At 47.8% G+C, this 12,120-nt stretch overlaps 1 protein-coding gene across 11 annotated transcripts in view; it reads left to right on the top strand.

The window, feature by feature from the left end:
• Positions 1–12,120, top strand: part of GNB1L (G protein subunit beta 1 like) — a 58,918-nt gene that overhangs the window by 6,070 nt on the left and 40,728 nt on the right. For 3 of the 11 annotated variants that reach the window (XM_046025217.1, XM_046025216.1, XM_046025221.1), the window contains 2 exons: positions 635–766; positions 927–1,145. The exons of 4 other annotated variants lie outside the window; for them this stretch is intronic. In XM_046025217.1, coding sequence (XP_045881173.1) covers positions 1,137–1,145 — 9 coding nt within the window. In that variant the 5' untranslated portion in view covers positions 635–766; positions 927–1,136. Of the gene's footprint in view, positions 1–18; positions 103–607; positions 767–926; positions 1,146–12,120 lie in introns of those variants that run through there. 4 more of the 11 variants (XM_046025220.1, XM_046025218.1, XM_046025215.1 and 1 more) reach the window with 3 other exon arrangements.

Genomic DNA, 12,120 nt, shown 5'->3' with positions numbered 1-12,120 from the left:
TGTGGGGCTCGATCCTAGGACCCTGAGATCATGACCTGAGCCAAAGGCAGCGGCTTAACCACTAAGCCACCCAGGCGCCCGCTGGCCATATTTTTTGAGTTGGTAAGACGTCTCTGACCGTAGAACCTGGGGTTGCTCTCTGGGCTGATGGCCCAGTGCCTTAGTTGACATCTCCTCTAGTGCTGGCCTCTGCACAGGGCACCTTTCTCATCCACATTTAGTGGATCTGAAGTGAATCCCTTTCAGCTCAAGATCACCATCTTCCCTTCTGACCCCATTTCCATCTCCTTTGGGCCCCAGACAGCTCCTGCCAGCCTGGTTTGTAGTCTGGCATCCCTCTCATGAGGGCCGCCTCTCCAGAGGCAGGCCCAAGAGGACCTGTGGAGAGGCCAGACGACCTGTATTTTAATTTGGAAAATGGATCCGGTTGTGGTTGGGCTCTCATCACAAAGGACAAGAAATGAGGGTGGGGCCTTAGCGGCAAAGGCAAGGTTGCCAGTTCCTGGGTGCCCTTGAGGGTGGCATCAGGAGAGGAGGGGAGGGCTCTGGCCTGGCCTTGCAGATAGGCAGTGCATATGGTGTTTTAGAGTAACGGTTTCATTGGCAGCCGATGCTGTGCCCTGTCTTTGGGCAGATGCAGTGACCTAGCTGCTTTCCTGTTCTGAGCGGGGAGAAGGAACACAGAGAACCAGAAGAGGAGGCCCTGCCATGCATGACAGGAGGAGAATCCTCAGGGCATTCACCACTCCTGGCTCTTCACACACAGGTGTGAGGCTAGAGGAGGCTGCTTCTGGGACCAGGACAGTCTGGCAAGGTTTGCTGGCTGTGCTCAGGGTCCAGCCGATGTGCTAGGGTCTGTCTACCAAATCATTGTGCCTGTCCCGTACTTGGCCTTGGAAATAACGTGGAGATTTTATTTCCTAAAGCTAGGACACAGTGGGCACAATAGAAGAGTTTTTAAAGTACACGTCTCCGAGGAAAACTTGAACACCAGAAGTATCATGGATACGGTCCTCTGAGGGACCACACTCTTTATAAAGCTGCAGCAATGAATGTACTTGGAATTGGTGTGGATGGATGAACAGAGGATGAACAGAACTTTGAAATAAAGCCAAATAAATGCAGGAATTTGGTTCATGCTAAAGGTATGGTTTCAAATTAATGGGGGTGAAATGGATTATTTAGTAAAAGGAGTTGGAACAACTGGTTAGCCATCTGGAAAATAGTAGAACTGAATATCCACCTCACTCTGCACCAGGCTCCACTCCAGATGGATTAAAGATGTCAATATTTTTAAAAAATCATGAAAGTACTACAGGGAAATATGGGTGGTTTTTTTTTTTTTTTTTTCTGCCTGTGATCCCAGAACTTTCAAAGTTGTAGATATTCAGAATTGCTGAAGGTATGGAGAAAGAGGCTTTTTCTTGCTGTTGGTGGGACTATCCGATACTACAAATCACCCCCATAGCATTTCTTTTTTTTTTTTTTTTTCAAGATTTTATTTATTTATTTGACAGACAGAGATCACAAGTAGGCAAAGAGGCAGGCAGAGAGAGAGAGGGAAGCAGGCTCCCTGCTGAGCAGAGAGCCTGATGTGGGGCTCAATCCCAGGACCCTGGGATCATGACCCGAGCCGAAGGCAGAGACTTTAACCCACTGAGCCACCCAGGTGCCCCCCCCCCCATAACATTTCTAAGCACACAGACCCTGACCGCTTGGTTATGTGCAGATGGCCACTGTTCTTCCTCAGCGTGGGGCTTCAGAGCATGGACTTGAGTGCGGTCACACCTTGCCTCCACTTGCAAGCTCATGGTCCTTGGTGTCACCTGACCTCATAAGGCAGTGGGAAGATCAAATGAGTAAGGCCTGAGCCCTGTCAGGTGCCTAGCAGGCACTCAGTGCATTAACAGCAAGACTGGAAATGACCCAAAGGTCCTATAGCACGGACTGAGCTGTTGTCCTGTCCCATCAGTTGGGATGAGCCAGACTGTGCTTCAGTCACAACCTCCCACGTCTCATTACTCATCTGTCACAGACCAGCCGGCGTGGCCCCCGCCCATGGTAGAGGACTCATGCCAACAGGAGTTCACTGGACGCACTTCTCTACAACCACAGAGGCAGGGGAAAGACCACAGTGATACTTGTCACTCCCTTTTCCATGATGGTGGCCAAAGGAAGCTGCCAAAGCACACCTGAGTTCTGAGGGATGAGTGGCTAATCCTCCCATAGGGTGAGGCTGTCAGCATGGAGAAGGTGAACCTGACACTCAACAGGGCAGCTGTTGCCAAAGTGGGGACAGGCCTCCATCAGTACTCATGGAAAGATGCCGGCGAGTTTACAAAGGCTGTGGGGCTTAAACGACAGAATGTATTCCCCCCAGTTCTGGAGGCTGGAAGCCCAAGATCACGGTGCTAGCAGGCTTGTTTCTCCTATAGTCTGTCCGCTTGGCCTGTGTTGGCCATCTCCTCCCTGTGTCCTCACATGGTTGTGTCTCTGTGCCTGTTGGTTCTAATTCCTCTTATAGGGACTAGTCCTGTTGGATTAGGGGCCACCCACGTGACCTCATTTAACCTTAATGCCCTTTTTATAGAGGCCCTTCTCCAAATAGAGTCACATTCTGAAAGGGTAGGGGCTAGAACTTCCAACATGTGAATTGGGGGGGAGGGGGATGGACACAATTTGCCCCTAATAATGCCCATGATGGAGTTCTTGTTTTTCATTTTTGCAATTTCCAACAGTGCTATGGTGAGCACCCTTGGAGCATCACTGAGTGACAGGCAGGACCCCTCTACCCACCTGTGCCAGACTTGTAACAGGAGTGGGAATCTCTGACGTGTGGAGCTGCTGAGTTTGGGGGCTCGTGTTTTCCACAGCGTGACCTATCCTACCCTAAGGAGTAGAGGATCCTTTTCCCCACAGGGCACAGACCTTCCCACCCCAGGTTAAGGATGCCAGGCTGGCCCAGCCCGCCCATGGTGCCATCTTTCTCATACATGCCTGGCTCTCTGGTCTGGTCCTCCACCAATTATCTGGCTTTATAGTGAGTGTTCATTATTTGATAGAGAAATACTCCCAACTCTCCTTCCCCCTCTCTGACACATGTTTTTTTAGTTGTTTTGGCTAGTTGTAAAAACACATGTCAAAAACAGACGTGGAGAGGATGGTACAGTGGACCGTGGTGTGTCCGCTCGGCTCCAGCGTTGGTCAGTCCCTATCCTGGGGGCACCCTGTTGGTGGATCAGCAGGCCAAGTGTGCCGTGCCAGACAGCAGGCGTCCTGAGCTCACTTTCTCTTTGGGCTATGATGTCCTCATTTGTAAATGGACAACGCGATCTCTGTTACAAGGGTGTTGATGGTGAGCCCGGGAGAAGTCCCTGGTGTGTGGGGTGCCCTTGGCAGCCCATTCCTTCTCTCCTGGCCTCAGGAGGGGCACAGCCAGGGCTGGGGCCTGTGGGTGCTGGGTGCTCATCCACTTGCCGGGAGGGGCCACCAAACAATGGAGAGGAACATTCTGGGTTCTTCTCCACCCGTGTGCCTAAGTAGCACAGGGCCTGGCCTGACAGTGAGCCCACACTCGGCCATACGTGCAGGTGCTGTGTGGTCGGTGCAGGGACACTTGGCACTGGGAGTGCTGCATCTCATGCCCCATGGGGTCCTGAGTGCAGAGTGTTGTTCACCTTGACACTTTTGCACCAAAAGCAAGGTTTTCTGAAGGCCACAGGTGGAGAGATGGGAGGCCTGTGAGGGCCTACAGGGTAGGGGAATTCAGGAAGCAGGGGGTGGCTGGGTAACCGATCCAGTGCACTGTCCTCTAGGACATGGCAACCTTCTCACACCAAGACCCCTATGTTCCTCTCCCTGAAAATCAGGGTGCAGATGGGAGCCATGGATGGTGACGGGCAGGAGGGTAACCCCAGAGCCAGTGCAGCTCTGCCCCTGTGTTCCACCCCATTCCAGGTTCCCGTTTCCTGAGGTCCACCATGGCTTCCTGGCTCCTATCATCACGTCCCATGCCCCCTGTCCCCCTTCATCCCCCACAGGTTGCTGAACTTTAGCAAGGCTCCCTTCGCTGCCTGGGTAATGGAGAGAATTTCTGCCTTGCATGTGCTAGGAGGCAGCAGGCAGGTAGCCTCTGTCGCAGGAGCAAACACATGGATCCCTGTCGGAAAGTGTATCCCCACCACCATGGTTACAGACCCTCTCTCCCAGTGGGATCAGGTTCCCAGGAGCTGCCTGGGCACTATCCCCTGGGGATTGGCTCATTCCATGCCCAGGGTGAGAGTTGTCTGGAGACTGTCATCAGCACTGGGCAGCTGGCTGCCGTGGACCAGATCTCATGGCGGAAGCAGGCCCCAGAGGCTGGCACTGGTGCGTGGGAATGGTCACACTTCCTGTAAAACAGTGAGCTTTTCCGTGTGTTCACCAGGGACAAAAATGCTGCTGGCCTGGCTGGCTTCCCACCCCTGCCTGGAAGTTTGTGGGGGCAGGCCAGCTGAAAGTGCTCCCGACCTGGACTTCCTTCCTGCCATCTTTCCAGGCTCCCTGGACCTAATGGGCGTCCTCAGCTGTAGTTTGAGTGCCTGTTCATGGAGTGGCGCTGCCTGCCCAGCTGGCCTGCCTCAGCTACCCGGCAGCCCTTCGCCCTGGCATTTCCTTTCAGTCTAGCAAGATTGGCCTGCCCCCCGCCATCCTGAGCAGAAGTCTGCAACTGCTGGCCTCAGCGGCCCAGCTCCGAAGCCCCTGCTGGCCGCGGAGCACATGGCCACACCTCACACACCGCAGCTGCCAGTTTGTCCGACATCATTGTGCCTTTCTATGAGGCTCACTCCGGCCGCCCTGGCGCAGTCTTCGCCTGGCCGGCGTGGGAGCCCCGGCAGAGCGGCCAGCAGGGACTTGGCCGTGGTGTGGCAGGGGAGAGCAGGCGTGCGACTGGGAGCGCCGTGCGCCCCTCTGCCTGGGCACCCATCATACCACGTGGGCCTTGATGCCCACAGAGGAGCCACATCCCAGGGGATGTGACTGTAACTTTGCCTCCATTGCCCTTTTCTCCAAACACCGTGGAGTCCTTCCAGAAGGGGTGCCTGCAGACCTGGCGGGATGATGTCTAGACACATGTGGGGGCACTGCCGGGTTTACTGCAGGCAAGGAGCTCCTGGGGCCGCGACGGGGCACCTTCCCCCTCAGAGGAGCCAGGAACGCATGAGCTTTGCAGGAGCAGGAATCCAAGTTATGGGGCAAGTGACTTGCTGCTGTTGGACAGAACGAGAAGCTTCAGGCTGAGGGTGGAGGCGACTGTCAGTCTGTCTCCCAAGGGCCTTCAGGGGTGCAGCACTCTTGACTCCATCATAGAAGCCTGTTGTTTCAACAGCTGTCCCCCAGATCTGCTTCACAGCCTTTCTGGCCCCTGGAGAGATGCCCTGTCCGTACTCAAAGCTCAGAGGGGCTCCTGGCAGCGGGGCTTGGCGGTTTTCCCTGTACTCTCAAGAAGCAGCCGCACAGGGCCCTTTGGAGCCTCAGGTCACCTTTACCTGCTGCTCCTGGGACATGGCTGTGCTGGAGGCAGGCAGGCCTGGGACTAACCTTTGGTCCCCTAGGGTAAGCGCTGCTGGAGGACATTCTTTACAACCCCCCCTCCCCCCCCCCGCCGCACTGTACACACAGAGTTCCATCAGTCACTGGGTGAGGTGGGGATGGCCGCGGTTGGGGTGCACACTTGCTGCCCCGGGGAAGGCAGGTGCAGGGATGGGCCCTGTGTGGCGCAGGGCTGCTCAGAGCACTGTCTTCCCTCCCCTAAACCCTCCCTCCCAGGCAGTGCTGGCCGCACTGCGTCCCCGGAACCCCTCCCTGGGATCTGCATCTTTGAAGCCAGGGATACTGACAGAGGATTCAATGAATCCAAGGTCGCCAGTGGGGCGTTGACAGATGCCCGGCCACGATACTATTTCTGATTTAATAACCGAATGGGAGGCTGGCCCTTGGTAATAATTAGGGCTAATTACTGAGGAGGTGTTGACAGACGGGCTGAGAGGAAACAAACTACCTTTATCCCCGGGCTTAGAGTCAGATTACCGGCCCAGTGCTATCTGCCCCTCGGAAAGTAGACGCTTCAATCACTCACCGAGGCTTCAAAGGGGAAAGGGCCCTGACAATGCATGGGGTTTGGAAAGGAGCTATGAAATGCGCCTTTGACTCCGAATCGCCAAACGGAGCCCCACTCCAGAAATGGTTTCTTTGTGAAGTTTGAGTTACCTCCAGGAAACCTGCCTCCCTGGTTCGGGGCTGGGGAGGGGTGCTGTGGGCGCAGGCTGGGCTGGTGCCGGGACAGGCCCAGCTGGCCCCCATCCCTCCTAGGCTGGGCCTGTGCCTGGAAGCCCATGGGCCTGAGCAGGGAGGTGCAGCGTGCTTTCCCTGGCCAGGGAGTGTGTCCAGTTCTTTGTGGCCGGGAGCTGCAGGTAACAGACAGGGATCTTACTGTCCCCCAGGCTTGTTCCTTCCATTGTCTAATCCTGACACACTTAAAGCTGTTGCGGGCAGGTCCAGGCTCTCTGGTTTGGTTTTGTTTTGCTTTTGCTTCTGGGGACAGGGCAGAGGGAGAGGGAGAGAATCTCAAGCAAGCTCCATGCCCAGGGCAGAGCTTGATCTCACAACCTTGAGATCATGACCTGAGTCGAAATCCAAGTCAAACTCTTAACCAACTGAGCCACCCAGGTGCCCTGTAGTCCGGGCTGTGGAAGGGACTGTGCCCTTGGCCTTACTTATGGCAGGACTACCCCTCTGGGGGCCTGGGCATCACTTACTGGGCTGCCCCCACCCTGGCTTCAGTGGTAAGCTAATGCTGTGGACGAGACACTGACCCCCAGGGCCTCAGCGACAGGGTGACGACTTGGAAAGGGATTGTCTTAAGTTGTAGGCTGGTTCCTGATGCCTGTTTGTGTACCTGCCGACTCCCCTGAGACTCCTTGTATTTCAAAGACCATGGAGGGCAATGGTCAAACCTCCATTCCCATGGTGGGAAGCAGCAGCCCTGGAAAGTTTCCCAGTGACCTGGACTGGACTGCCCAGGTCACTGTGTCTGTGATGTGGCTTCCAAGGACCAGTTCTGGGACTCTTGCTGTAGTCTGTCCTGATCAGGAAGGTGGGAGGGTGAGGAAGCAGTGCTCAGGACGGGCCTGTCCAGAGAGCATCTTTGCGGTCCCAGGTGTAGCCTAGGAAGCACAAAGTGGGTTTCTGTTCCTGCCAGTCTGGAGAGTCAGCCACTTCAGAGCCTTCCCACTAGGATGGCTGTGTAGTTCAAGGAGAGAATGAGCTGGTCTGGCTGATGGAGATGCATTCTTCCTTTCCCTGGCACCGTCACATGGTGGTGATGATGATTATGACAAAAGTCATCAGCTAATTTGCTTAGCTTTTAGGGAGCTATTAGGAACACTACTGATGAATTTAAATCTACTTCTCTGGGGGCAAAAACAGGATGGTGAATTATTTTAAGTGGGCTAAGCCCTTAAAAATTGGCATTGAATCTTTTTAAAGATGCCTAACTAGAATTAGAAATTGTCTCTAAGCCAGAAAAGTCTAAGCAAGAAACTGGGTTTTCATAATGTGTTAGTGGTAACGCCTATAGACTGTAGCTTGAAAAAAACCCCAGCGCAATATTGTCTAATATATTTTATTTGAAAAATAGCATCCCAGAACATTTTCTGGGATCCCAAGAGAGCAGTGGCCCAGTGCATTACCTTGTGCACAGAAGCGTGCTCGAGTCCTCTTCTCTTCTTATTAACATTTTACGTGATTAGCATGGTACAGCTGTCACAGTCGTGAACTGACATTGGTGCATCATTACTGACTTAAGTCTACATTTATTCAGGTTTCTTGAGTTTTTACCTAACGTCCCCTTTCTGTCCCTGGATGCCATCCAGGGCATCCCATTACATTTCGTTGTCAGGTGTCCTTAGTGTCCTCTGGGCTGTGACAGTTTCTTAGACTTCCCCTATTTTTCTAGCTTTGACCATTTTATGGGGTACCAGTCAGGTCTTTTGTGGAACATTCGTTCCTCAGCTAGGCTATGTCACATGTCTTTCTCATGATTAGACTGGGGCTGTGGGTTTCCAGGAGCTGGACCTCAAAGATAAAACATCATCTCATCACATACTAATGGTACATACTGTCAAAATGACATCACTGTTGATGTCGGCTTTGGTCACCTGGCTGAGGTAGTGGTTGTCAGGTTTCCTTTCTGTAAAGTTAGTCTTTTTTCTCCCTTTCCAGACTGTCCTCTTAGGAAGGACTCAGTATGGGCTGCCCCTCATGAGGGGTTCCTTGAGGGCTGAGTATCTCCACAAATGATTGGGAATTTTCCTGCATGCAATATTTGTCTACTCTCCCCCGTTTATTTTTTAAATTATTTATTATATCAGAATGAACTTGTGAATATCTGTTATTAATGTGATTGTTACTATGAAATGTACTTCGAATGACTCTTAACAGCTGTCTGCACCAGCACCACCACAATCCCAATCCAGAAGCTGATGCATTATCTCAGAAGCTTCCTCCTGCTCCCCCTCAGTAGTCAGCCTCTCTCCCCAACCCCTGGCCCTTTGCCACCGCCTACCTGTGCTCTCTGCCTAGTTGGGCTGGAATGCCATATAAGTAGGCTCATACTGTACGTAACCTTTTACGCACCATAATTCTCTGGAGATCCATCCATGTTGTCGCGGTTTTCAGTAATTCCTTATTATTGCTCGAGAGTATTCCATTCACCTGTGAATGGTTATTGGGAGCAACGTGAACAGAGCTGCTGTATACATTCATGTAACAGGCTTTTGTTTGCACATCAATTTTCATTTCTCTGTGATAATTATCAAGGGGTAGGATTGCCAGGCAATATGATACATGTATATTTCACTCTATAAGAAACTACCCAGGTGTTTTCCAGAATGCTTGTACCATTTTGCATTGTTTTTCATTTTTATTAAGTGTAAAATATTTCCTAATTTCTCTTGGTACTACATACCTCTTTAACCAGTTGAGTATTTCAAAGTGTATTGTTCATTTTCCAAATATTTGAAGATTTTTCCAGTTACCTTTCCATTATTGATTTCCAGGTTAATTCCATAATGTTAGAGAAGATATTTTGTATGTTTTTGTTTCTTCATTTTTTAAGGTTTTATGACCCAGGATATGGTCTATCTTGATGAATATTCCATGTGCATTTGAGAAGAATGTGTTTTTTTCTGTTGGGTAGAGTAGTTTCTTAATGTCAACTAGGTCAGGTAGGTAGATAGTATTAATCAGGAATCTGTATGACTTTTTGGCCACTTATTCAGCTAATTACTAAGGAGGAGTTTAAATTAGCTATAATTATGTATTTGTTTATTTCTGCTTTTCAGTTCCATCAGTTTTTCCTTCATGCATTTTGAAGTTCTGTTGTTAGCTGAATACATATTTAGGACTCTTACATCTTTTTGATGAATTGATACCTTTTATTATTTTCTGTCCTTCTTATCCCTGGTACTATTCCTTTCTCTGAGGTGTACTTTCTGTGACATTAACATATTCTCTCCAACCAACTTTCTTTTATTATATGTATAGTAATTCTTTTTCATGTTTTAATCTGTATTTTATATTGAAAGTGGGTTTCTGCCAGATAATTTACATTTGGGTCTTTTTTTTTAATAGGTTATAATTGTTAGATCTAATAACTAACATGTTAAGAGCATTTATATTTATTGTAGGCATTGATATGATTCTATTTTGGTTCACTGTTTGGTTGTTTTCTCTTTTTCCTTTAATTTTTTGGTTCCTCGGTCTCCTCTTTCCTGTCTTCTTATGAATTATTTAAATATTTTCAAATACTCTGTTGAAATTTTTCTGTTGGCTTTTTAGCTATATCTCTTTGTATTATATGTTTTTAGTGGTTCCTCTAGAGATAGCAGTGTACATTCTCAACATTTCACAGTTTTTTTGGTTAATATTATTTTGGTTAATAATATTAATATTATTAATAGAAGCTTTACAATCATATAGGTCCCCTTGCCCTCCTGCCTTCATGTGATAGCTGTCTGTTAAGAATCCTACCAGACAGTATTATCATTTTAACAATATACATGTTCACTTAAGAGGTGAAAATTTGTCTTTTATTTTTACCTGGATATTTACTATTTCTCTACCTCTGCCTTCTTGACGTTCCATGATTCCTTCTGATTAACATTATTTTTGAGCTGTAGAACCTCCTTTAATATTCCCTTTAGGCCACGTCTGCTGCCAAATATTCTCTGTTTTCCTTCATCTGAGAATATCAGTTTTTTGCCTTTATTCCCCAAAGAGAATTTACTGAATATAGAGGTTTTTTCTTTCAATACTTTAAAGATATTCCACTGTCTGCTGGCTTCTGTGGTTTCTGATGAGAAATCCACACTAATTCAGATTGTTATTTCCCTGTGTATGTATCATCACTGTCAAGATTTTTTCTTTATTATTTTTCAGCAGTTTATGCTGTGTTTGAATGTGGTTTTATCCTGCTTATGGCTCATTGAGATCTTAAATCTATAAATTTTTATCTCTTCCCAAATTTGTGGAATCTCAGATAGTTATTTATTCAAGTAATTTTCCTGCTCCATTTCTTTCTCTTCTTCTCCAGGTTCTAGTGACACGAATCTCCAACCTTTTACTGTTATTCCACAAGTCCCTGATGCTCTAATTATTTATTTCAGTGTTATTTCTTTCTGGTTTCATATTAGATAATTTCTGTTGACCAATCTTCATGTTCTTTGGCTCTTTCCTTTGTCATCTCCCATTCCATTATTGAAATTTTTTTTGTTTTGCATATTGTATTATTGTTTTGAAATTTCCTTTAAAAAATTAATTTATGTTTTTCTGCTGAGAACTTTCCTTCTGTTCATTTCAAGTATGTTTACCTTTGCCTCATGGAGCATAATTATAGAAGTTGCTTTAGAATCCTTTTCTGATATTCCCAATATTTGAATAGTCTCAAAGTTGGCATCTGTAAGTTGACTTTCCCCTCGAGAACTGCTCTCATTTCTGGTTCTTGATATGTTGAATAACTTTATATCATATCCTAGACATATCCTGGTTGAGTGTTACATGGGATCCTCTGGAGAATGTTGAGTTTTGTATTAGCAGGCAGTCAGCCCAGTTAGAATTGCCACACAAGTTCTGTCTTGCCCTTTGTGGGCTATGATTTTAATCTCTTCAATTTTCAAAGATTTTGAGAGGTTCCTTTGGGTCTATCCCAGGCTTATGAAAGTCAGTAGTGAGCGTGGGACTTTTGTGAATTCATTCACAGAATTAAGAGACCTTTTTCTTTAGTTCTTTCCTCTCTGCATTCCCCACCCCCATGCCCAACTCTGCACACACACTCCATCCAGCAGGGTTCTCTTCTTTTGCTTCCTCTGGCCAAAAAGACAGAGGTTTCTCTCAGAGTCACTTCTTCCACACAGTTCTGTGTCCAGGGCCCATTCTTGTCCAGGCAGTGCTGAGAGAGAAGAGAAAAACAAGCCATCAGGGATTTCCTCTCACATTCTTTAGACTTTTTCTTTGTAAAGTTGTCCAGAAACTAGCCTATCTAAGTTTTAGCTACTGCTGCCTTGCAGCTATGTAAGCTGGGCCTACCCCAAGGCAATGCCCCAAGACATACGAATAAAACTAGAAAACTCACCCCATATAGATCACTTCTCCTCCAAGGTTTTACTTCCCTCCAAAATCTGTCTGTCATTGTTCACTTTTCAGAGGTTTTAGTAATTGCTTTTCATAATTTGTCTAGAGTTTTTAGTCATAGTCAGCCAGAGAAAGAGGCTGTGGTGAATTTATTTCATCCTCACCAGATCCAGAAGCCTGTCAATGTAGTTTTACTTTGCATTTCTCCATGAGTCGTGTTAAGTATCTTTGTATATGTTTAAGGGCCATTTTCATTTTTTGCGAATGTGAATTCATGTCTTTGCTCATTTTCTATTTGGTCTTCAGACTTTCTTTCCTTAATTTTGAAGATTTCTGTATATTCTAAAGATATTTGAATTTTATCTCTTTATATATGATAAAGTTTAGAAATATCTTAGGTATTTTATCTTCTAGTTGGTATTGTGAACGGAATTTTCTCTAACAGGTTAT

This window comes from Meles meles, chromosome 12 (genome assembly GCF_922984935.1).
Source record: "Meles meles chromosome 12, mMelMel3.1 paternal haplotype, whole genome shotgun sequence".
Lineage (NCBI taxonomy): Eukaryota > Metazoa > Chordata > Mammalia > Carnivora > Mustelidae > Meles > Meles meles.
This window is presented reverse-complemented; position numbering and strand designations above follow the sequence as displayed.